General features: G+C 33.6%; 2 protein-coding genes, 1 long non-coding RNA gene and 1 pseudogene across 4 annotated transcripts; 3 read left to right on the top strand and 1 right to left on the bottom strand.

Annotated features, from left to right (window-relative positions):
* Positions 1–9,705: 9,705 nt before the first annotated feature.
* Positions 9,706–12,623, bottom strand: LOC146898282 (putative SWI/SNF-related matrix-associated actin-dependent regulator of chromatin subfamily A member 3-like 1). The gene is made up of 3 exons (XM_085732473.1): positions 12,359–12,623; positions 10,128–10,456; positions 9,706–10,007 (listed from the first exon to the last, which is right to left on the bottom strand). The coding sequence occupies exons 1-3, from the start codon at positions 12,621–12,623 to the stop codon at positions 9,711–9,713; spliced, it is 891 nt and encodes a 296-aa protein (XP_085588599.1). The 3' UTR covers positions 9,706–9,710.
* A 3,223-nt stretch (positions 12,624–15,846) lies between these two features.
* On the top strand, positions 15,847–16,403 carry LOC146898281 (histone H4). The gene has a single exon (XM_085734448.1). It carries the CDS (start codon positions 15,921–15,923, stop codon positions 16,230–16,232), a length of 312 nt encoding a protein of 103 aa, XP_085590574.1. The 5' UTR covers positions 15,847–15,920; the 3' UTR covers positions 16,233–16,403.
* A 3,374-nt stretch (positions 16,404–19,777) lies between these two features.
* On the top strand, positions 19,778–20,958 carry LOC146898280 (uncharacterized protein At5g39865-like; annotated as a pseudogene). Its single transcript, XR_015022320.1, has 2 exons — positions 19,778–19,949; positions 20,051–20,958. The product of XR_015022320.1 is annotated as an uncharacterized protein At5g39865-like (transcript).
* Positions 20,959–21,299: 341 nt separating this feature from the next.
* Positions 21,300–22,287, top strand: LOC146898279 (uncharacterized). The gene is made up of 2 exons (XR_015022321.1): positions 21,300–21,878; positions 22,018–22,287. It is a non-coding gene; the product is annotated as an uncharacterized LOC146898279 (long non-coding RNA).
* The last annotated feature ends 2,990 nt before the right edge of the window (positions 22,288–25,277 follow it).

The raw sequence follows: 25,277 nt of genomic DNA, 5'->3' as shown, positions 1-25,277 counted from the left end.
AAGTTCAGAAGCTGGATTTTATGCTTCTGAATAGTAGAGTTAGTGGAAACGTTGGAAGTTACTTTTTGTAGTAACACTGGCCCACTAACTTGACAGTTACTCTGAGAACTTCTGATGTGGCTTCTCTGTATTGGTGTATAACTTAAAAGGGCAATGATGATTTAATAGCTTTGAAAGTACTTTCACGCGCCCCCAATGTCATTAATGTTATGTTTGTTTGTCTCTTTTGAATTGCAATCGTTTTTACTTTTAACATTTTGTCAATTCACACACTACTCACATCACAACAAACACCCTTCTTTCAAACATGTTCTTGCGAAGTAAGCGCAATCTCAACCCTAGAAACCCAAAATCTTCATCATCATCAAATGGCATCATCAAGCTCAAATCAACTAGACGTTCCAGAATCTACTTCAAACATGCAACGACAAGGTGCTCCAGATTCAGGGTCAGCTATCAAACCAAAGACCATGTCCATTCCAGCAGAATCTTTGATTGTTCAAAAGGAAACACCTTTTGACTTCGCTTCTCTTGAAAAATACGAGGTGAACATGGAGGCTTTCGTTAAACCTTAGAAGTTACATGGTTATTTCCATATGTTAAATGGACCAACATATGAGAATCTGGTAAAAGACTTTTGGTTAAGGGCTGAAGTTTACGACAGGGAAGCTGCAAGTTTTGAAGAGAAAAAAGCTGTAGAGAAAGACTCTAGTTTAAAAGGGAAGACTAGAGAAGAAATGGGTTTGAAACCTTTTGAAGGAATGGAGATTAGGTCAGCAGTGATGGGTATTCCAGTAACCATCACGGAAAGAGTTATTGCTAAAGCCTGCAGGGTATCTTCAAAAGGATATTTTAAGTGGGATGTCAGCAAGGATGATATCCTGTTGGAAAGTTACAGAAGGATGTTTTTGAAAGAAAATCCGAAGGCTAAGACTGTAGAAATGGAGGTTTGTCACAGATTGCTCCTAAAGTTCTGTGCAAATTGCTTTTTTCAAAGAGGAGGAGGGACTGATCAACCCAATAAGGACCATCAACTAGCATTATACTCCATGGCTACTTTTCAAAGGATTAACCTTCCAAAATACATCTTGCACCATCTGTGTTGGGCTATCAAAGAAGGTATCAGCAAGGAAAGGAAACAAGTACCTTGTGGAAGGCTTCTGTCAGAAATCTTTCACCAAGGTAAGCTGTTGGAGACTCTGAGGAGATACAAACAAGCATCTGATAGTTGTTTCACAGTTACCACTTCTGACCGCATCTTAAACAGCAAGTCCTTGTATGCTATGAAGATCATCAACAAACACCCTGTTGATGAGAAATGGATTGAATTGACCACAGCTGAGTCAGAACCACTGAAGAACTTTCCTTCCATTCTTCAAGAAAACAGTCCTGAAGTCCTGGCCAATCTGGTAGCTGCTCATGCCAGAGAATCAGGAGTCAACACTGAATCTGTTGCTGCTGCTCCTGATGTATCCAAAGGAAAAAGGGCCAAAACTGAAGCTGAATCTGATGCTGCCAAGGTTCAGGGAAAGAGGCAAAAAGTTGGTGTTGCTTCTGTTCCCAAGAAAAGAAGTAAAGAGTTAAAAGCAGAAGAGCGCAAACCCAAGAAGAAGAAGAAGAAGAAGAATCAAGACTCTGAACTAATTTTCACTCCAATAGTTGAAGTGACTCCTGATATGGAGAAAAAGGCTAAAGAGCAAGCTGATCAGATGTTAGCTGATCAGAAGAAAAAGGAAGCTCAGAACAAACTGGATAAGGATGAAAAGCTTAAAGCTTTAGGGCATGAAAAGTGTGAGTACTTCAAGGAGAAGATTGTGGAAGTCAAGGAAATGGGTGGTAAAGCTTCTGAGAAAGTTGGAGTTTTAGAAGTTGTTCTACAAGCTGTTGTTCCACAACATACTGCTCCAGAATCTTCTTCAGAAGCTGATAACTCTGTCAAGGTTTGTCAGATTCCCGACCCCTCTATCCCTATCTCACCCTCTTCATCACAACCACCTGTTCCTAAATCAACTCAAGACGATTCTCTCTTAGATAATCTGGTTAGTCACTGCTCAGGTGAACTACCAGAGTTTAACCTTAACTCAAAGAAAGCCTCTGAAACAGCTTCTGAAGCAGTTGCTTCTGAGAAAGTTGTTTCAGAAAGCCCCCAACAACATCCACCTGAACCACAAAAGACTTCGTCACCCCAACAACAACCAACCAACACTCATATTGACCCACAACCAGAGCAAACTATACCTCAACCTACAGTCACTCCAATGGATATTGACAATGATAATCAAGTCAATTCCCAAGCTTCAACTCGGACCAACCATCCTCATCAACCCAACCTGATCAAGATCTCACTATTCCAGATTCTGAACATGTTCAAGACTTTTCCCTTAGTGCTTCTGACCAACCCTCGGACCTAGAAATCCTTGAACAACCACCCCCAAGACATTCTGGAATCTGAATACATCGAATCTGAGCTACTCAAGATCAATTCAGAGATGCAAGATCTGGTTCATCTCAGAAGATTGATTGACCTGCCAATTGCTTATGAGGAACAATGGTCATCTTTGAAGAAGAAAGCTACTGATCTGATAGAAGATGTAAGAAGATAGTGTATCAGGACTAAAGCTGCTACTGCTAGAAGATTTTTGAAGAATCTGACATCGGCTGATCAAGATGGAACTCCAATGATGCTTCTGGCAAATGTGCCCTTCTACTCAGAATCTAAATACACTTCAAGGGAAGAGAAGATCTTCAAGATGCTGAAACAGAAGCTAACAAGGCAACAGGAGGAATCTAAAGCAAAGGAAGATGCTCTTCTTCAGAGGCGACTAGCTCTTGAAGAATTGGTGAAGAAGCAAGCTGAACAGATGGAGAAAATGATGGCTATGATCCAGCAACAACAACAATCCAAACCTTAGTTGCACACCCTAGTGTCATTCTTTGATTGTTTTTAGTTGTTTGAGTTTTTGCTTCTGATCACCTTATGCTTTGAATTTCTTACTATTTCTATTAAATTGCATAGTTCGTTCTAATACATACTGATCTGATATTTTGTTTAGTTATATACATTGCTTTGATTTCTGTTCTGATTATATTTTGATAGGATTATAGGTTCTGATGATACTCTCTATGTTTGAGTTTTTCTCAATATCTTTTTGTCTTTAATGCTTATTTTCTTTTTGCTAATGACAAAAGGGGGAGTATATGTGATAATATTTAAAGGTTCTGAGCCCCATTAATGATATTTGAAAATTATTTTGAAAAACTTCTATCATTTTTTTTACCTGAAAGGTATATGCTATGAACGAAAGAAGGAGTATCAAATTTCAAATAAAATTAATTGAACCATTCTTCTTATCTTTAATCTACTTCTCAATTAATTTTTTTTTAAAGCTCTGATTATTATTGCACGCTCAATGAATTTAATTAACCTGGATAGAACTTAGGGGGAGCTTACAAACCTCACCTTAAAGACTATCAGACTCAGGGGGAGTTAGAGCTTACAAACCTCAGACTCTGAGCTTACAAACTTCAGAACCCCAAAGTCAACTTGTTAATTAGATTAACAACAATTGATCAATTTTAAATACTATTGTTTGTCATCATCAAAAAGAGGGAGATTGCTGGAACAAAATGTGTTTAACAATGAACCTTAAAGAGTTTTGATGATAACAAGGTATTAAAAATTGTAAATTGGACTAGCTAATATTTGTTCAAGTGTACAAGACCATAGTTAAAAATTTACATCATATAAAGGTTCTGAAGAACAAAAAGAGAGCTAAGGAATGAAGAAAATGAAGCTTGAAAGCATTTGAAGAGAAGCATCTGAAGAGTGCATCTGAAGATAAAAGTGCTCCTGAAGAATGATGACGTCATCAGAAGCTGAAAATCATCAGAAGCTGAAAGTCATCAGAAGCTGAAGTTCGCCAGAAGCGGATAGTTCAGAAGCGACCTCATCAGAAGCTGAAGCTCATCAAAAGCTGATTATCACCACAAGCTGAAGATTCAAGGATCAACACTTCAAAAGCTGTCTATTGGATTCGAAAACAATGCAGAAGACTAGTGGAACTTTGCAACGGTCATTTTGGTGAAGATTTGAAGACTTTGGAAGCTTATCTTCAAAAAGCGTTGACATTGTACTTTGTACGAACTGTACAATCACCTTCTCCACTACTCTGTTTTGTGTCCATGCTACAAGACAAGAAAACAGCTCCAGAATAACAGCTATGCCTGCAAAGATGTTCCTTCACAATAGGAATGGATTTCAAATTGGTTCTTCATAGGACAACAACCAAATCAGGAAAAAGATCATTGGTGAAAGATCAAGCTTCAACAACGACTCTTTTGATGTGCTGGCAATTTCACAACGTCTCTTTCACACCTCTATATAAAGGAGTGAAGACTTAGAGATTTCGTAACGCTGAACGAAAGACTCTCAACATTTTTACAAGTGTCAAACCTCTGCTGAAATTGTTCTGCATTCACTTAGAATTTCTGTTTCTCAAAGTTCTTATCTTAGAAATTCTTAAGTCTTAGAGTTTGTATCTGATTGTATTGTGAGCACCTTTGGTTGTATATCAAGTGTTCAGCTTCAAACAATTTTTCTTTGTAATCTTTGTTTGTTTAGGAAGTCTCTTGCAGTTGTGCTTGAGCATAAAAGTCTCTTGATTGTGTTCTTGAGCATAGGAAGACTCTTGCGAAGTGTGCTTGAGCAAAGGAAGTCTCTTGCTGTGTGCTTGAGCAATTGTAATCAGATATTACATTCTAGTGAAATCTCCTTGGAAGTGCAAGGGGGACTGGACTACTTCCGGATTGTGGAAGGAACCAATATAATTGCTTTGTGTCTTTCTTCTTTCCTTTCTCTCTGTTTTATTCCGCTGCATACACTCCTGACCACTCCCTTCAGAAGCAGTTCTTCAAGCTTCTGAACTTAAGTGTTCTGAGTTTTTAGAGAAAACGAAGAAACGTCTAACACAATTCAACCCCCCTTCTTGTGTTTTTCTCACCTTCATTGTCATCGAACGGTTCTCGTGATCACTCACTCTTTGAGTTTGACAATAAAGTATATGCGCTTCAAGAGTTAACCATATGAATCCTTTTAAGGTGTTGTTTGACTTATGACTAATGATTTAATCAAGAACCATTTATCGGGATTAAAATTAAAAAAAAACTATTTAAATCCTAACAATGGTATCAGAAATGTGGTTCTAATTAAATCAATAGATTCAAATCTTGTTTGATGTATGCAAATTTATGGAAATCAATTATGAATTGATATCCTGCGTGATTTGTTTTCTCAAATAGTACAAAGTAAATCAATCATGAGAATCATAGAAAATTAATTAATTAAAATTGTCATCAGTTTTTTTTAGAGTAAATTACACTCCCCTCCCCTCAAAGATGTTTAAATTACACTCTTCTCCCCTCTTATGATAAAATATACACTTCCCTCCCCTCTTATTCAAAACATATTAGAAAATATTTCACTCCACTCCTTTGAGAGAAGCTTGAATTACATTTCCATCCCCACTTATGTTAAAATCTATGCTTTAGTCCCTCAATAATTTTTTTTTTATTTCTAATAATCTAACAAAAAAATAATCAAACACACTTAAAAAAAAACAGTATTGCGGGTTCATTTTAATATAATCAAATTTTGAATATATATCCTTAACTATTTTTTATTCCTAATTTCATTAACATATAATTTTAAACCCTATTATAAAATATGAAACAATGTCCCAAAATAAAATTAAAATATGTGAAAAATTACTAAATTTGATTAAGTATGGTTATTTAAAAGTGAATTTTATACTCTAAATTATAAAATTAATAACAAAATATTTAAATTTAAATGTCATTGACATTTAGATTATAAAGAAATGAAATTATATTTTTTAAATGGTAATTCAAAATTAATATATATTATACAAATATTTATTTATGTTAAAATAGATTAAAACATAGTCTATATTTAATTATTAAGGGAGGGGGTTGTAATTCAAACATCTTATAAGGGAGAGGAGTATAAATTTTACTTTTCAAGGGAGGGAGTGTATATTTTAACATAAGAGGGGAGCGGACTGTAATTCAATTATCTTTGAGGGGAGGGGAGTGTAATTTACTCTAAATTTTACTTTTCAAGGGAGGGGGGTGTATATTTTAACATAAGAGGGGACGAGACTGTAATTCAAGTATTTTTGAAGGGAGGGGAGTGTAATTTACTCTTTTTTGTATTTGGATTATTCGACATTGTTTGAGCTTCGAAACCGATTTCTGGTGAAGCATCAACATTTTGATCTTTGATAAGACATAAACATGTTGATCGATTATGTATATATATATATATATATATATATATATATATATATATATATATATATATACATATGAGTCAGGATCCGTTGACACCAGATGTAAATCAAAAGACTTAAACCAAATTCAGACCATTAGATTATGTTGATCTAATGGCTAACAATTGTCCAAAATAGAATTCCGTATGACAAATACATTATATCTTTCTTTCGCCTGTTTTGAAACATCTGGAAACAAGCATAATGATTCAAATCCAATCCCACCTCTACTTGTATATAAGTCATCGTTAATCCAAAGCTTGAAACATAACACCTGGACTCTCCCCTCTTTCAATTAGGTTAATTATATTTTTCTACAAAGTGTAAAAGTAGATAGATTTTATTTTATTTTTGTGTAATACATCAAAGTCGAAGTGCATAAGATGATCGCGATTCCTATGGTGGTAATCAAAACACAAAGCTACACATGAGTGATTGATTAAGGTTATGGAATATTAAAACTGATTAAGGTTATGGAATATTAAAACTATAAGCAATGGAAATATATTAGCCGTGGGATCAATTGATTTTAAGGGTTGAGATTTGGTGTAAGTCCTTAAACTCACACCTGGTGTCAACGGTGTGTGTGTGTGTGTATACACACACACACGAGAAAGGATCCATTGACTCCAAGAGTAACTAAGTATTGATCCTTATCTTAAGCTTTCATACTCCTTCTTCTCAAACAACCCGACAACTGTAATTAATGGCCATTAAGAAGAATATTTGATTCATAATTTCAAATAAATCATAAAAGCTTGTATAGCATGATACACCTTCAACCCTCAAAGAATTGGTTTTCACTAGGCATGTAATTCTGTGGTACTTTTATGATTTCATCCACCGTCAACAAAAGATAATCCTTTATGATATATCCAAAGATCCAATGCCTGATCTTGTATTTTTTGGCTTACTTAATTTTTATTAATTAAAAATATTTGATTCCATTAACATCACACTCATCTCTCGATTAGAAAAAAGATAGTCGTCAATTAAACCATGAATTGGAGGTTTAACCATGAATTGAAGGTTAAAAAATCCAAAGCATGAATTGTGTCTAAATTAAAGATCCCTATTTTTTGTTTCTAAATAATTCCAGGGAAATTAGAAGAAAAAACAAATGAAACTAAAGGTCATTACTAGAACTCATAAATGGAAATGGTTGATGATAGAATCCAAAAAATGAGAGTGATACGATTCATGGGAGGAAATGGTTTTTTCCGTCAAATGCAGAAAGCAAACAAAGGTATGGAAGAAAAATAGTGTGGGAGAACATAAGTTAAGGTTCACTTTAGATGATTAATAATTAATTTGAACCAGTAGATTAGAACTAAATGAAGGGATAAGATTTGGAGTAACTTAATAAACTTACTCTCGGAGTCAATGGATCCTTTCTATTATTGCAATAAATTATTATACTTTTAATGATTTTTTTTCTGGATAATCTCTGACCTTTATTTGACTATAATCATACAAGTGCATTAATATTGGAAAAGATGACTCTGGAGAAACCACAAAATCCAATCTGAAAGACATGTTCAAAGGGTATCTCTTTGTTAAAACCAGTGTTACTGATGCCTCAAAAGATTGCAAATAGGAAAACTAAATAGAACCACATTCACCAATTGTAACAAACATGATTCTCAATAAGAAAATGTGATTGTTATCAAGTAGAGACAAGTTAGTAGGAAAATGGCAACTCAGAAGGCACCTTCATTCTTAGTAAGAGTGGCAAGTTTTTAACATTATGATGTTGAGTTATTTCTTACTTTATGTATAAAGATGCTAAGAGAATTTCTATTTTAGGTTGTTGAGATGTAAATAGTCCTCTCAAATAAGGTTCATCCAAAAGCCTTCACTTCCTGTTTAGATACGAAAAAGATTCATATATAGTTTTATTTCAATAATGAAGATTAATTTGATGGAAAAGTATTCATCCTTTGCAATATGAAGAACATTATTTTTATCATGTCAAATTTACAATCTCATAATAATTTTGCGCTAACATTTAAGTAGGTGGAAATGGTAGGAAGATGGTTTTGGCAGGGGTACACCTATATATAAGTGCATATGTTTAGTTTTGTGCTGCGAATTTCAACGTACAAAACAACAAAGGAACAGAAATAAGAGGAAAGAAATACTGCATTAAGGCATTTTCGATACTGAACATTAAAGAGGTGGGTGCAGAATTACAATGAACTATGGCATGCGACTTAAATCAACTTGAAAGAAATAAGAATACAATGAGTTTGGAAGAAATGGTTTGAAATTTGAATTGCTGATAGAAATTAGCTAGAGAAACGAATTAGCTTTGCTGTGCAAAGATACCAATAATTCATTTTGTATAATTTCTTTTCTCTTCAACTGTAATGCTAATATTTCGGTATTAGCCTTAGAATATTCATAATCTAAGTCCACTTTAATTGAAGTTTACATCAGATTTGATGATATAAGTTTCCAAGACAATATAGTAACAACTCTAATTTATGGAATTTTGCTTTATTTTCCTGCTCAACTTTGTAGTTGGAAGGTATTGTGCTATCAGGTTGCAAGAGACACAAACTATAGTATTTATTTACCCTCCTTCACCCATTACATTTTTAATCCAAAAAAACTATTTCCAATATTTGAAAGACTGTGTTAAAAGTAAAGTACTTCATGTTTGTTAAATATAAAATAATCGAATAAGACTTTGCCTATACAACTTAAGATTTTGCAGAGCTAGTAATTGGCAACTTAAGATTGAAAGTAGTTTGTTGATATCAAAGATATGTCATATATCATATGTTAATAATAAAGTACTCAAAAAATTAAAAAATAAATAAAATAAAGATCCTCAAGGCTTGGTAAAATGGTGCTTGTAAAACCACATAACACTCTTGTTCCAATAAATGTTAACAATGTCCGGATGCAAAATCTTGTTCTGCAATAATCTGGGAAAAAATAGCTTAATTTAGTATTATACCGCGCTAAGCTTAGAGCCAAAATCTGGAGTAAAATTGGAAAAATATCAACATGAGTTTTCAGAAAGCATATCTCAAACCCAAACTGACCAGAAAGAAAAGATAAATTAATTCAAATAATCAAGAGAACAGGACTCTTTCAATTTTCAGATTATCAACACTTAGTAACATTTTCACTCTAATTAAAAATTTCCCCATCTAGTATAAATACCAAATCCTTCTCAGCAATTTCAAGCAATTCGCCTGCAGTTCCAACACGGATTACGTTCATTCTCTTTAATTTACTTGTATTTTTCAAATAAATTAACTACATTCATGTTAGAAGTAGATATCTCAAGTAATATCACAAACAAAATAAATATTCATGTACCTGTTATTCACTGTTGGCTATAAAACATCATCACATAGAATCTTCTTGCAAAATGTATCTTAGGATCTCCTTGTCATTGAAATCAAAAGTGTCGGTTTGAGCAAACGTCTCCTTCAACGAGAGTATTTTATCTTCAATAGTGTTTTGAGATATCAATCTCAAAACACACAGTGGTTGTGTTACACGAGCCACTAACTCGTCCTCGATCGATTTTGTACATGCATCCAATAGGAAGACTCTGCATGCAGCATTTATGGTAACTCGATGTCTGCGGGAAGTTTCAAAGTCTACAAGCAAGACTACTGGTCCATCAATGTTTTCAAATTCCTTGATATGATTTTTACTATAAGGCATTGTATTGGTAGTATAGGGCAGAGTTTTGAAACCAGCAAGTCGCAAATGCAAAAGAAAAAAGACCACAGTGATACTATAACGCGTAAATATTACCGACTTCGAATTAGAGGTGTCTTCTCTCAGAAGTTGCATCAGAATTTCCAACTTAGTAGTTGGTTTTGTTTCAGAGAACATGTCATTTAATGTGAGTAAACCTCTACAATAAGGACAAGTTGTAGGGTCTTTGGCGGTAGGGTCCATGACGAGATCAAACGGCGTTTTTCCGTTGGTGAACCATTTTCTGATGCACTTCTGGCAAAAAACGTGAGTACATCCTGTGATTACTGCATGAGAAGGAGTGGATAGACAAATTGAACACTGAACTTTTTCTTGCAGTACCCTCCTAGTTAGGATTGATTGCAAATTGATGTTTGTTGAAACATCTACGATAAAAATTATATATGCAAATTAATATCATCTACAAAAACCAATGCAAGGCTCTTTGAAAGAGGCAAAATATTTGCAAGATCAAAATTGAGTTAAAAACAACTGCGCAAATGAGTTGGACACCAAAAATCTTAGAAATGTGAGCAATTGCTCAATTCAAAACAATGAGTTTATTGGTCAGCTCACTTATAAAGTGTATAACCTCCGATTTAAAATCAAGGCTTAAATATGTTATTCGTCCCTGCAAATAGGGGTCGCTTAAAATTTCGTCCCTGCAATCGCCAATCCTTTTTTTTTGCCCCTACAAAGTTTAATCAGTTAAAAATTCGTCCCTTGACCCAGTTATGACTGCCACGTCATCAAAATTATCATAATGGCATGGGAATTGACGAAAATACCCCTGGGCTAATTTTGTTTTCCTTCAAAATTTTGAAAATTCTTTTTTAAATTAAAAAAATCTGAAAAAATAATTAAAAGTAAAAAAAAATTCGGAAAAAAACTGTTAAAATTAAAACTGAAAAATTTTCGGGAAAAAATCGTAAAAAAAATTCGGGAAAAAACTGAATTTTTTTTTGAAGGAAAAAAAAACAAAAAAAAAATAAGCCAGGGGTATTTTCGTCAATTCCCATGCCATTTTGTTAATTTGATGACGTGGCAGTCATTAACTTGGTCAAGGGACGAATTTTTAACTGATTAAACTTTGCAGGGGCAAAAAAAAAGGATTAGCGATTGCAGGGATGAAATTTTAAGCGACCCCTATTTGCAGGGTTAAGCCTAAAATCAATGTGAGACTTTTAACTTACACTTGCAAAATAACAATATCCGACTAAAATCTACAAAGTTCATAGGAATAACAATATGTGAATAAAAAACTACACATGTAGGGGTGGGAATAGGCCGGGCCGAGTCGGGCTTTGCTTAAATAGGTCAGGCCTAGTTGAAAAAATTAAAGTCTAAGCCTCGCCTATTAGCCTGTCAAACACTTTATTTTAAGTCTGACCTTTTTAAAAGGTCGACCTGACCTGTTAGCCTGTCTAAAAACCTAATTTGACCTATTTATAAAAAGGCTAATAAACATATATTTTTTAAAAGACTAATAGATAAATAAAATTTTGTAAAGCATATACGTCCATTCTTTCCCCACTTTATTAGCATATATATTGCATGTATATCCAATAAAAATTTGTAGAGGTAGCACATCCATTTTGTTTTTAAAAGACTAATAGATAAATAAAATTTTGTAAAGCATATACGTCCATTCTTTCCCCACTTTATTAGCATATATATTGCATGTATATCCAATAAAAATTTGTAGAGGTAGCACATCCATTTTGTAGAGACTAATATGCGTGTATTATATAATGTACTCCCTCTGGTGACTATTATAAGCAAAAGTTGACTTTTTAGGTTCATTCAATAAATGATGTATGTGGTCTATATATAGACTACATACATCATTTATTGAATGAATCTAAAAAATGAACTTTTGCTTATAATAGTCACCGGAGTGTATTTTGTAGAGGCTAACACACATGTATTATATGTAGTATATATAATTACACATATATGGGCCGTCCTAATAGGCCTAGTAGGTTTTTATATAAGCCTTAGTTTGACCTAGTTAAATTAATGAGCTTTTTTAAAAAGCTTAAACCTAAAGAGCTTAAACCTAACCTATTTAATAAACGAGCTAGGCCGAGCCGGACTTTAATAGGCCGGGCCATAAACTCCTGACAGCGGCCTGACTTGTTCCCACCCCCCTTACACATGTCTACAGGGAACAGGAGAAATAATGTAAATATTTTCTGAGGGAAAATAATATAAATATTTAGAATATATATAGTTACGGTCTAATGCAGCAAAACTCATTTTTAGTTTGAATTAATATACTAACTAACCTTGGTACTCGATATCTCCAGCAATAGCAGCATCATTTAGGAATTCTTTAATGGATTGATTGTATACTACAAAATGTACACAAAGTTTGCGGAGTTTGGGAAGCACGATATGTATCAAGTCCTTATAGTTGTCGTGAGTAATACAAGTTATTGCTTCCTCCATCAGATCTTCGTAATGTGCATGGGCTGTCATTGGAAGTGGGTTGTAGTGACTTATGATTGGTATGTCTTCATGTTTCGCACGTTTATGTGAACGATAAGCCATTGAATTGAATGATTTCGAAGAAGTGGAAACCGATATTGGTTTTTGCCTTGGCGTTGGTATAATAAGCTTTGTTAGCAGATACTAGGGTTACGTGAGAAGTAGGGTTCAGAGTGGAAGTGTGGTCATTTCAATTATTTGCCTTATTTGTTTTTTTTTTTTTTTTGGAAGATTCGGCTGCGACTCATTTGTGAGCTCAAATGGGATGACCGGTCTGAGCATATGCCTCGACCTAATGGTCTAACACGAATAAATGAGTTAGGGTTGGTCGGTCCGTTTCATAAATGAGCCACCAAAATTGAGACGACTCAAATAGTAGTGGGCTATGCATCCCGTTGGGCTAGTTCAGACCATGTTTTAATATTACAATTTTTATTTAGAAAATAGATGGAATATACATTAGAGCTACTCTTTTCTTTACAAGCCTATATTTATTAAAAATGTGTCTTTCATGTGAAATTTTGATTGACAAAAAATAGATCAACGTTACGCTTCTATACAAACCAATGCAAATACATAACACATAAATTAACATGCATCAAATAGACCACATTCCATGTTACTAATCACCATGTTTTTGAGTTTTCTCCTACTTGCATTGAACAGTTTATTATTAATGATATCAATTAATTTTGCTCCTATCTAAAAAAACATGCATCAAATAGACCACATGGCTTTACCAAAAAAATAACACCACCCCTATTGATTTCTTTATACATAACAAAAACTTCTCCTACTTGCATTGAACAATATTCATAGAAAACAAAAACTCGTAAGAAACACGTGATAGTAGCATCCAATGAACGACAATTACGACATTGTCTTGGTCTCCATCTCACATTGCTCTATCTCTTTGTGCCACACACATACAAGATCTCTCTCTCTCTCTCTCTCTCTCTCTCTCTCTCTCTCTCATAGTAGCACGACTCTCTCGTAAGGACAAGAAAAATTGAAATTTACACATACATGATCAATCGATGAGTGAGAATAATATAAGGGCTTAGGATTTTTTTTGTTTGAGGCATTTTTTTTTTATAAACATGTGAGTTTAAAACTATAAAATTATTTTATATATTTTTAATGGACACCTCAAAGTCTGGTGGGTCAACCCATTTAAATATAGGAATGGTGGCGTGACCCAAAAAGATAGGATCACTTTTTTCTTGCTTATTTTGACAACTCAGTTTGTGATAAAATATAACTCGATGGACCGACCCAGTGGGAAACACTCTAGCCTTTTTCTGGAGGATTGTTGTGACTCTTATGCGAGCTGTAAAATGTGTTAGTCCTACTCAACCTATCTTGGTATGATGGGCCAGTGATAAGTGTCAAATTACTGTTATTTTTCATAGCATTTATCGACTTGTTTTGCAAGTAATTCATTATAAAAACTCCCAATTTAATATAAATATCATTTGTAAACTATGCCAAAAAACTATTACGTTTGTTTTCTATACATTTCTATAGGTTTTTGAGAATGACTACACCAATACGGAGTAAAAGAAGGCAAGAACAAGCATCAGAAGCCAAGATAAACATCATAAAGACAATTTGGGAAATGCCTGATTCGCTAGGCGAGCTTAGCATGGTGAAAGCGAGCCAAAACAGAGAGTTCCAGAAAGAAAAGTCAAAGGCGGTTCGCTAGACAAGATTTGATCCGCTAAGTGACACAATTGACTTTGTCACACATACAGATACATATTTTAAGTGACACAATTGACTTTGTCACACATACAGATACATATTTTTTATCTTTAATATTTTTAATTATTTATTAGAAAAAAATATGAAAATTTAATATTATGAAAATACTCATCGAGATGAATCCAACAACATCATATATGATATTATTTATCTTTATATATTAGTAGAAAAATATGGTCAAAATATGTTAGGTCAATAGTGCACATTATCAAATATGTCATTTTTTTTGGTGGTGTCCGGGATTCGAACGCCGGACCTTGCATATATTATGCATTGTCCTTACCAACTGAGCTAAGCTCACGGGGACATCAAATATGTCATCTAATATGATACGAAAGGAGTATAACTTTAAATGATAAAAATAAAAAAATAAAAAAAACAATTCATTTAAGCATTTTAAAAAAAAGCATCTTTCAAACAAAAATAAAAAATCTCTTGAAAATAAAACTTCCAATTTTTTATTGGAAAATGATAACATCTGCCTTCAAACTTGTTAAGAAGAAGGGTAAGTTTGGATTGAGGGTTTAGGATGTGAAGGGAGGAGAAGATTTATTTTTCTTTTTTAAATTACAAATTATATAACATGTTTTTCTAAAATCATTTAAGTGTGATTGAAGTATTATATGATCGTTTATCATGTTATTATTTTAATTTTTTTAAAAAATATTTCATAGCGTCCGTAATTTAAAAACAAAAATCAAACTATCCCCTCCCTTCCCCTCCTAAACCCTCAATCCAAACACCCTAAAGAAGAAATTTTATCTTAAAAATAGTGTATTCAATGAAATAAAAATTTAAAAAGTAATTTTTTAGACATAAAATTTAACAAATATCTTCATTTTTAAATCCTGTCATTGGCAAGACCCTTTATTTATGGAAAATATGTTAACCAGTGCCCCCGGGCACCCCGGGGCACTGGTTAAGGGTCAAATATAGTAAGATTTGCATTGAGAGATGTGTAATCAGTGCATTAAAAGCTGAAAAAATATGTTTTTTTTATTTAAAATTTCTTCTTTTGGCTTCCTTAACCAGTGCCCCGGGGGCACTGGTTAACAAAACCCAAATATTGGTAAGCATAAATCAACCAAAACTATGAGAAACTCTTACTTAGTAAAAAGAAAATGATTAAAGTGATATCGATTGATGTGTCTATTTTATTTATCTTTTAATTTTTTTATTTATGTGCGTGCCTAAATAAATAAATGCTTGTGCCTACCAAGACTTTATCCCAAAACTATAGCTTTTGGCAAAAACACTTTTGACCAAGAGACGTACCGAGACTCAAAGTTTGACTGTTTGAGCAAAGGAAGCGCGATCCGCAAATCCACTACAAATCAAAATCCAACCGTTCATACATTTTTATCAACGATCCACAATCTCTCACTTAGCTTCACACGGATCACAATCTAAACCATCGATCAGACCAAATCCAACGGCTCAAATCAAATCTAATTCTCAAACCCTCTTCTTCCACCATCTCCAATACACACATATAAATAACACAATCACATTCACCACCTTCCATCACAAATCTCAATTTCAAAACCCTAATTCCCCAAATTCAAAGTTTTTCGAATTCGAAATTCTCCATTGAAAATGTCAGGACGTGGAAAGGGAGGTAAGGGATTAGGAAAGGGAGGTGCAAAGAGACATCGCAAAGTTCTTCGCGACAACATCCAAGGAATCACAAAGCCGGCGATTCGTCGATTAGCGAGAAGAGGAGGTGTGAAGAGAATCAGCGGGTTGATTTATGAAGAAACTCGCGGTGTGTTGAAGATATTCTTGGAGAATGTGATAAGAGATGCTGTTACGTATACTGAACATGCGAGGAGGAAGACGGTTACTGCTATGGATGTTGTTTATGCTTTGAAGAGACAAGGAAGGACTTTGTATGGTTTCGGAGGTTGAAGAAGATGATGAAGAAGTTGATTTAGGGTTATGGTTATGGTTATGAATTATGTGTATTTTGAATGTTAGGTTTATTTTGGAATGTTTAATGGTGAATTAGATTGATGTATATTCAGTTTTTAGCTGAATTTGAAATTTGAATTCAACGATGGAGTTATGTTTTATGGTTAATATTGGTTTTGATTATTTTTACTGTTTTGTTCTATTATTTTATTTGTTTTGGTAGTTTTGATTCATAAGTTTATTACTACAAAGTTGAAATATTCAGAAAACTAAAATTGCTGAATTTTCTTTATACAGATATCTCATAATTTCCTGATTCCTAAGATTTGTAGTTAATATTGCTCTGCCCTGCGGTTTGTAAAATTTTGTGAAAGACTTTTGCTAACATGGTTGGTATGATTATTGAGCATAGTGATTTTGAAGAGCAATAAGCTTTTGTCAGTGGTGGATTCTGGATAATGCTTTCATTGCTACTGATATGTAAATAGAAGGCTTGAAGTAGCTCTGTAGTCGGATATCAATAAGGTGTATCATTGTCTGTGTTGGGATTATCTTGAAGTGATCATGTTTAATCTTGGTTTTGCCACTTAATTGAGTCAAGTTATCTCTTATGTGTGTTTCTCCAGTTAAATACACAATGCTGGCCTCATGCAGAGGTTGGTCCTGTCTGTGGTTGCTGGTAGTGGCCTCAGATAGAGAGATCTGATGGTATCCCCTTCTAGATAATCTTTGTCTAGGTTTCTTCAGTCTTATGAGAGATGCAGAAGCTAAACATCAAATTCAAGGGATCGGTGTTTGTAGAGGTGCGCCTATCAAATTCCATGTTTTATTTGGGTGTGATTCTTATTTTTCTTAGAGCAAATGGCAAATGTCCATGAGGCTGCAATGGTGAGGAGAGTGAAGATACAATTGAGCAGTAACCAATCTATTAGTTTCTCAAAGTCAGTACTTAGAGGTCCTTTTTTATTGCAATGTTTCTGCTCCAATTAGAGCCTCCATCTCTGCCATTATTGGTGTTCAGGAAAGTTTAGGGGAGGTTAAGTACCTTGGCCTCCCTCCTTGCTCTTATTGGTAGGAATCTGAAGCAAGCTATCCACTTTGTCAAGGAATGTGAATCAGTGATAACTAGATTTGTGTTTCAAACTGTTTAGGTTAAGTACCATTAGCAATTTTTCTTAGAGAAAATGAAGGTCGTTAATGGTGGCCTGTTGGCCCGGGAGGTAGTTATTTGATAAATTCCGTGTATATGCAGAGTGATTGTGATGGGATCAGTACAAATTGTTTGTGTGGGTGCATGTTTTGTGCAGGCCTTGCTGCTGGCTGTAGCTAGTACATTGTTATCTCTTAAAATTGAGTATTTCATTTTGACAAAATGTCAGACTCATTTGTAATGAGAATCAAATAGGGAGAAGTAGCAAAGATGGTTGTATTTCTTTCAGTCTCTGCAGGGGAGTTAGTCAACTGAGCTTATCTTCAAGTCAGTATTTATCATGGTAGGAATTGTCTTATGTGATTGTATGAGTTTCAATCAAGGTAGTGTGGTGTTGGTTTTGTTTTGGGAAGTTTGAGGAATAATCCATGGTGTACTCTAGTAGCTAGCAAGTAGGTTACTGATTCTGGTACTTTTGTATCAGGTTTTTTCTTCTAGCTGGGCAAGTTTGGTACACCTTGTGCTCAAGTGGTACACCTAGCCTTTGAAACTTAGTGTATGTTTGATTTTGCGGTGATGAAAAAACATGCTTTTTACACTTAAATTTATTGTTCAACTCATTTTTACATAAATATACCCAAACATAAACATTTTACATTCAAGTTCAACTCACTTTAATTATAATCCTTTTGAAACATGAAATTGAAGATAATCCTTCTGAACCTGTAGCTGCCACAGACAGAAATCAGACACAGAACAATCTTGCCAATGTTGCTTTAATGGATAGCAATTCAATTGAGAGAGAGCAAGTATTGATGCAATTTACACCATTTGATTCCACAATCTCTTGGTTTTGGCTGCCAAAGATTCAGCACAGGATCTTTGCGGCTTTCCCATCTGAATAAGGTAATGGAAGCAATGGTCTGTCACGTAGAAATGAATAGACATCAATTATGGTCTTTCGCATACAAAATCAATTTATTCAAAATCACTTCAAAGGCTATAATATCTCAGCTTCAAGTTAAAATTAACTCTGGAAACAACCAAAACTATTCTACTCGAAAATAATCAAACTTGTCAAAATCAATCTTACGCCTCCAAAATCAATTTGTATTAACTAATGCCTTAGAACATTCATTAACATTCTTCTAAATTATACTTAGATGGGCTAGTTTAACTTCATAAAAAAAAAAAAAAAACTAAAATTGGTTATGTGATGTTGGTTTAACTTCTCCCCGTATGGTGTTGGTTTGAGCTGGTTTAGCTTAAAAATCATTCTCCTAAATTATATTTAGAATTTATTAAAGGCACAACCTGGTTATCCAGAAAACAAGATTATATGGCTATGGCCCTGTGGTCCCTATTGTTGTCCAAGAAAAAGAAAAAGCCTAGGGGGACCTCTTTTGGGATTTTCGAAAAAATCAGGGGTATCCTATTCCCATTTGGGGTGCGTGATCATCAAAAGTCAAGCAAAACAAAGTAGAAGATTCGAGTGATCAATTCACTCTCTCCCAATCCCACCATACAAACATACTGGGACACCCAAAAAGTTGGGTGCATTTTCAAACCTATTACTCAAACAGATGAGCAGTGATAAATGTACAACCATTTGGGACAACTTTGGTGACAACTTTCATTTTCTCTCTTTTAATTGGTTCAAAACAATAAAAAGAGAAAAAGGAAGAGAGAGAATAAGAATATAATGTAAGTATGAGAGAGAAAGTTGTCAAAAAATTATAATAAAATGGTTGTACAAATATCATTTCTCCAAAAGATATCTCGTCCAGGTAGCATGGCCATATTTTCTGGTATTTCATTGGAGTTCATAATTTATTAATTAAAATTAAAATTTCATAAAAAAATACTGTTAATAATTTTTAAACATTACCACAATAGAAAAAGCGAAAAGATGGATACGTGAGTGTCCGTCTTTTCACTAATATTTATAATATATATTGCCAAATCAATTAATTAATATAAAATGTCTTTTCACTAATATTTATAATATATATTGCTAGATCAATTAATTAATATAAAATATATGAATTACTATTATATTTATTAATTAACGTGACAATACATAAATAAATGACAAACATGATTTAAGTATTGACAATGCATATTAATTGGATTAAAAAGGAAAATGGATTAAATTAAAATACAAAATAAAATAACTTTGATTTTAATTTTTGATTTAATTAATAATCATTTAAATAATCTTTTGCATAAAGTACAAATACTTGGCTTCATGGCTACGTCTCTCTCTCTCTCTCACGTGAAAAGCAACAAAACAACAGAAAACATTCTCTCTCTCTCTCTCTAACTTTCCTCCTCAAACGCGATTCATTCCCCTCAATCTCAATTCTCAACAACCTCTCTCTCTCTGCAATAACCAAAACCCAGATAACAAAACCGCACACAACCAAAAACAATTCACAACACAACAAACCAAAAAATCTATCCTCAAAACGACACCGTATCCATCATAAAAACCACCGCCCAACTATCATCCATCATCATCCGCCGCCCCACATAATCATCACCCACCGTCCCTCTTTCTCAAGGTAACATTAATAATTATCATTCCAAATTAATAATAATTTATTAATTATTATTAATTATTAATTACCGATTCAAATTTTGATTATTGTTTCATAATCTACAGAGTTGATGGAAGAAATCAGAAACAACAACAACAATACGACGTCGTCTAGGTCTTCAGTCCTTAACCGTTCTTTTACGACGGTTTACACACACAACGACGAAAAATCGCCACAAAAAACCCAAAACCTCGAACGCACCGTTTCGCTTCGTGGCAATGTTGTTAAAAAGCTCTGTAGTGTCTTCGAACCACCAAAACCATCTCATGAAGAACGATCACTTTTCAAATCAAAAACCCTAAAATCAACAGAATCAACATCGGATTCATCCTTAAAATCATCGAAATCGATTGATTATGCACCGGTTATTAAATTACCCGGTACAGAAGATCGAATTGTGGTCTATTTCACGAGTTTACGTGGAATTAGACGAACATACGAGGATTGTTACGCGGTTAGGATGATTTTAAGAGGGTTTAGGGTTTGGGTTGACGAACGAGATGTATCGATGGATATTTGTTATAGGAAGGAGTTGATGAGTGTGATGGGTGAGAAGAGTATGAAGAATGTGACGTTGCCGCAGGTATTTATTCGAGGGAATCATGTGGGTGGTGCTGAGGTGATAAAGCAGCTTTGTGAGGTTGGTGAATTGGGGAAGATTTTGGAGGGTTTCCAAAGACGAAAGGTGGGTATGTTTGTGAAAGCTGTGGTGATGTTAGGTTTTTGCCGTGTGGGAATTGTTGTGGGAGTAGGAAGGTTTTTGATGAGGATGAAGGGTTGTTGAATAGGTGTATGGTTTGTAATGAAAATGGATTGATTCGGTGTCCGAATTGTTGTATTTCTTAAGGATTTGTTTCGATGTATGTGTGTATTAGTATAGTAGTTGGTGTTTTTTGCAATTGCAGCTTCTTTATTGATGCGGATTGCAAGGTTTTAGGTGTTGTTGATAAATAATTTGATCAAGATTGATGAATTTGTGTCGTTGTTGTTGTTGGCGGTGGTGGTGGTGTTGATGATGATAAGTCTTTGGTTAAGCTTATTTAGGGTTTTAAATAAAGGTCTGCGATCGAGACTGCAATTGAGACAATGTCACCTGTCATGGTTCTTTGTAATATCAAGCAAGGATCACGATGCGGCTGCAATGTGACGGTGACTGCAATTGAGACCACTTCAGCTGCCATGATTATCTGTAATATCAAGCAAGGATCGTGACGTGACTGCAGTTCAAAACCTTGGTTATATCAAGATTCAAAGCTCTCTTTGAATTTTATATGGTCGGTGTTTACTTATTTATTTGATATATATATATATATATATATATATATATATATATATATATATATATATATATATATATATATATATATATAGGAATTGTGTGATGAGCTGAAGCTGATGGTGTTTTCAGCTCCTTGAACATGATTTTGTTGTTCAAGAGTGTGCTTATAATTTTACCACCCAAAGGACAAAATGGGTTTGAGTATGTATGTCTGTTGTAGTTCATTCCTGATGAGGACTGAGGAATGTTTCTCATTAAGGGAATGTAAATATTTAGTGTTATTATGATATGATCCTTTGTAGGGATTTACAAATATTGATCATTGAAATATATATTGAGAGTGGTTTGTTACTTTGTTGTTTTACTGCTTTATTTCTATATTTTGTTTCTCTTATGTCTTCTTGCATTTGATTTTCGATAGCACACGCGACTTGAAGATCAATCCCAATGCAATAATGGCATATATATCTGTGATAACTGTATTCATCGGTGAGGACGGCATGTCTTCTACTAGTCATATGATATGTTGATAGTAAGGAATAGCAAACAAAGACAACTGATTGAGATTGTTGATAATTACCAATGATCTATGCAACATCAAACTTTGATTTAAGGTGTGTATAGTGTATGAATCTGATTTATGGTTACATTTAATTACTTAATTATTATCTATGTCCGTGTGTTGGTGTTATTGTCGTATTTGGTGTTTATATCCGTGTCAATGTAACACTTATTTTTATTTTTCGCTCACAGATATTGGTTCCTATATTCTCTCTTATGGTCTATGTATGGGAATCTAATATATGCAGAACATCACTAATATAATATAACACATCCTTCATGATGTTGGGATATTTATCGGTTATTTTGTGCTGCTAAATGAACATCATTTTCAGTTCATGTCATGTTGATGGGAAGACTGGTGTTATTTGCTAACGCCTGAGACTGTTGTGGCATTTCTACAAATTCATGTTCAGAAAACGATTGTCTTCTCTTTATAAATTTTGGATTAGAATGTTATTATATTTAGCTTCACATATACTACAAATGTAGCTTATGAGACATTGTTGAATTTAAAGATGAAAAGGCAAAGAAAAAGGAGTGGGCAATAACCATATGAGAAGATAACAAGTATCTGTATTTTCGGGTAACTGCTATGTTTAATCTACTTTCTTTGGCTAATCTTTTTTCATTCCAATTTACTACGCGTAAATCTTCAATTTGTCCCTTGAAATTTTGAGTCGGGGTGTTTTGCCCATTCAAATTTGCGAATTGACAATAGCCTATGAAATTGAATGACTTCAAATGATTCGTTGATTCTATTAACTTCTGTCGTTAGGGGTTATGAGACGGCACATTAATCGCATATGTGAATTCCATTTCGATGACACATTAGTGTCTCGTAGTAGAGACCATTATTGCTCAAAACTAAGGACTACACATGAAATAAATATCTATGTACTATAGATATTTATTTCATGTATAGTCCTTAGTTTTGAGCAACATCATGACATGAACTGAAAATGATCTGCCTCAAAAACTTTTTCCCTTACATGAATTTTTCTTAAATGGCACAAATGAGTCACTCACTTTATTAGTAGTACGAGCACTTTATGTTTCATGGAATATTGTGTTCAAATTTCTATGTTTGATATTTGGTACGAGGCTCTTTTTCAAGTTTCAAGCCAGTTGGGAGGTAGAGAAGACCAATGCCATCACGTTGAATATCTATGTACTATAGCTTTCGGTTTCAACAATTACTTAGTTGAAAACTAGGAACATTGCCCTCTAGTGTTCTCTCACATGGGACACCTTTTTCCCCTAACAAAACCACATCTTTTGGGTGAGATTTAGCCTGGGAAAGGCTAGTTGCTTCCCATCATGGGAAAGTTGCTTTATCACCATCAGATCATAAGAGGAGCATAGTTTTATGGTAGACTGCCAACACTGAATTTTTTCTACACTATTCTCAATCACTATTCACACTCTCTCTCACGCATGCATTTGGGAGTAAGAACCCAAGTCTTTGTTTTAACCCATTCATATTAATTCATTTTTCTCCATGGTTGAACATCAAAATCTATTATTCTCAATTATTCTATTTTCCCAATTTTTCAATTCTCAAACACAAAATAAACTACACGTTCATTTGCTTGCAAAACCACTTCTATCCCAAATTCATATGGTTTCTATATGTTCCCAATCCAATTCCCTACAATCTGAAAAAATGGGCAAAATCATAAATGTTCATAGTTTACCTTACAAAATTCTACTGAACATTAAAAACTTAAAAATATTTCATTTTTAACTCCATTGATTTGTGGAGAATAATAACGGTAATTTTGTTTGTGATTTGGCCCCCTTTTATTTTTGGCAATTCAAGAATATTTTTAATTAAATATTGAAGCTTCCATATCAATTTCTCTAGAAAATCCGATTTCTCAGTACCAAATTTCTCTAAAACCCAAAAATCAATAACACAGAGATTGCCTAAGCTTCCCTAAAAATAGTTTGAAGCTTATTAGAATTAAGGTTGATTTTGCGACAGTATGCAAGATTGTATGCTCGGAAAATTTTGGGTTTGAGAAGACAATGTAATTGTTTTTTTTCTTTCTGGGCTAGGTGAACAAGATGAATATGATGAACTTACAGAAAAAAATCTAGTGTTGGCAGTCTACCATAAAACTATGCTCCTCTTATGATCTGATGGTGAAAAGGCAACTTTCCCATGATGGGAAGCAACTAGCCTTTCCCAGGCTAAATCTCACCTTTTGGGTGAGTTTAATTTCGGCCAGCAAAACTTACATAATTAGAAACAAACTTTCCAATGAAAAAATAGTATTAGTTGTTTAAAAATAAACTTTTTTTTTTTAGGAAGAGCTTAAAAATAAATTTATTGAGAGATGAGTGGTTAAAAAGAAGGGTGGTAAAAATAAACTTAAGATATTTGATAAAATTATCAAATACTACTACCTTATTAGTATACTAATTGTGGACGATGATAAGTACAAGTCAATTTGATAACCTAGTTCGTGCTGAAGTGTTTAGTTCATGTGTTTTTTTGGGTTAAACTAGAACCAATCCAATCAAAATCGAAGTGGTTTGATTCGCATAATGAGTTTATCAATTTGAATGTGTAAAGAAAATTGTCAATTTGTTATTTTTATGGAAGTGTTAGAAATTTTTTGTGTTGAATCTAGAACTTTTTAAAGATATTTCAAAAATTGAAATTTTAAATCATGAAATTTAATCTAAATTAAGTTTAATAAGTTTTTCAGGCAGAGTTGGTTGGGTTTGACAAAAAGAATTAATTTTTGACCATCTAGAATTGATAAATTTGATTAGAATATATTTTATCCCTTTTTTTTGAAAGATATTTAATCCCTTTTTATCATCACTCACTGCATATTTCACATGTATTTTTTAAGCCAAAAGCACATAGTTTTCACTAAAAAAAAAATGTGCTTTCGTATTACTTGCTTGACAAGACTTTTATTCTTCAAACAAAAAAAATGCAAGACTTGTAATATATGGGTTCTCTTTCTAATCCCGTCAAATTATTGAGTAATCGCAGGTTAGAAAACTTATATTATAATTCAATTTTCTGTCCAAGATGGCACAACTAATTCAAAAGATTTAATGAATATTTTAATGGACATTTCTTTAAAAAAGTAAATATTAAGATGCCAACACTTATGCGTAAGTCTCTAATTTTTTTTCCTTCAAAAAGAAAAAGTCTCTAATTCTTTGAGATGTCCATAATAAAATTTAGGTGGAAGGTATCACGTTAATGTTAAGGTGAGCCGTCACTTATCCGAATTAGACATACATGTGTATCTTTTTTGTGACGAATAAAAAGAACTCATTCAAATAAACATTTTTCATTGTAAATCTTCGGGTAAATTCTTATTAGACACCTTTGAGTTTGATTGAGTATCGGTAGCAAAACTTGTTGAACTTTTGAATTTATTTTAATATAAGTTAATATATATAAATATGATATGACATTCAGT

This window comes from Medicago sativa, chromosome 8, assembly GCF_051527215.1.
Source record: "Medicago sativa cultivar Bolivia chromosome 8, Bolivia_mono, whole genome shotgun sequence".
Taxonomy (NCBI): Eukaryota; Viridiplantae; Streptophyta; class Magnoliopsida; order Fabales; family Fabaceae; genus Medicago; species Medicago sativa.
This window is presented reverse-complemented; position numbering and strand designations above follow the sequence as displayed.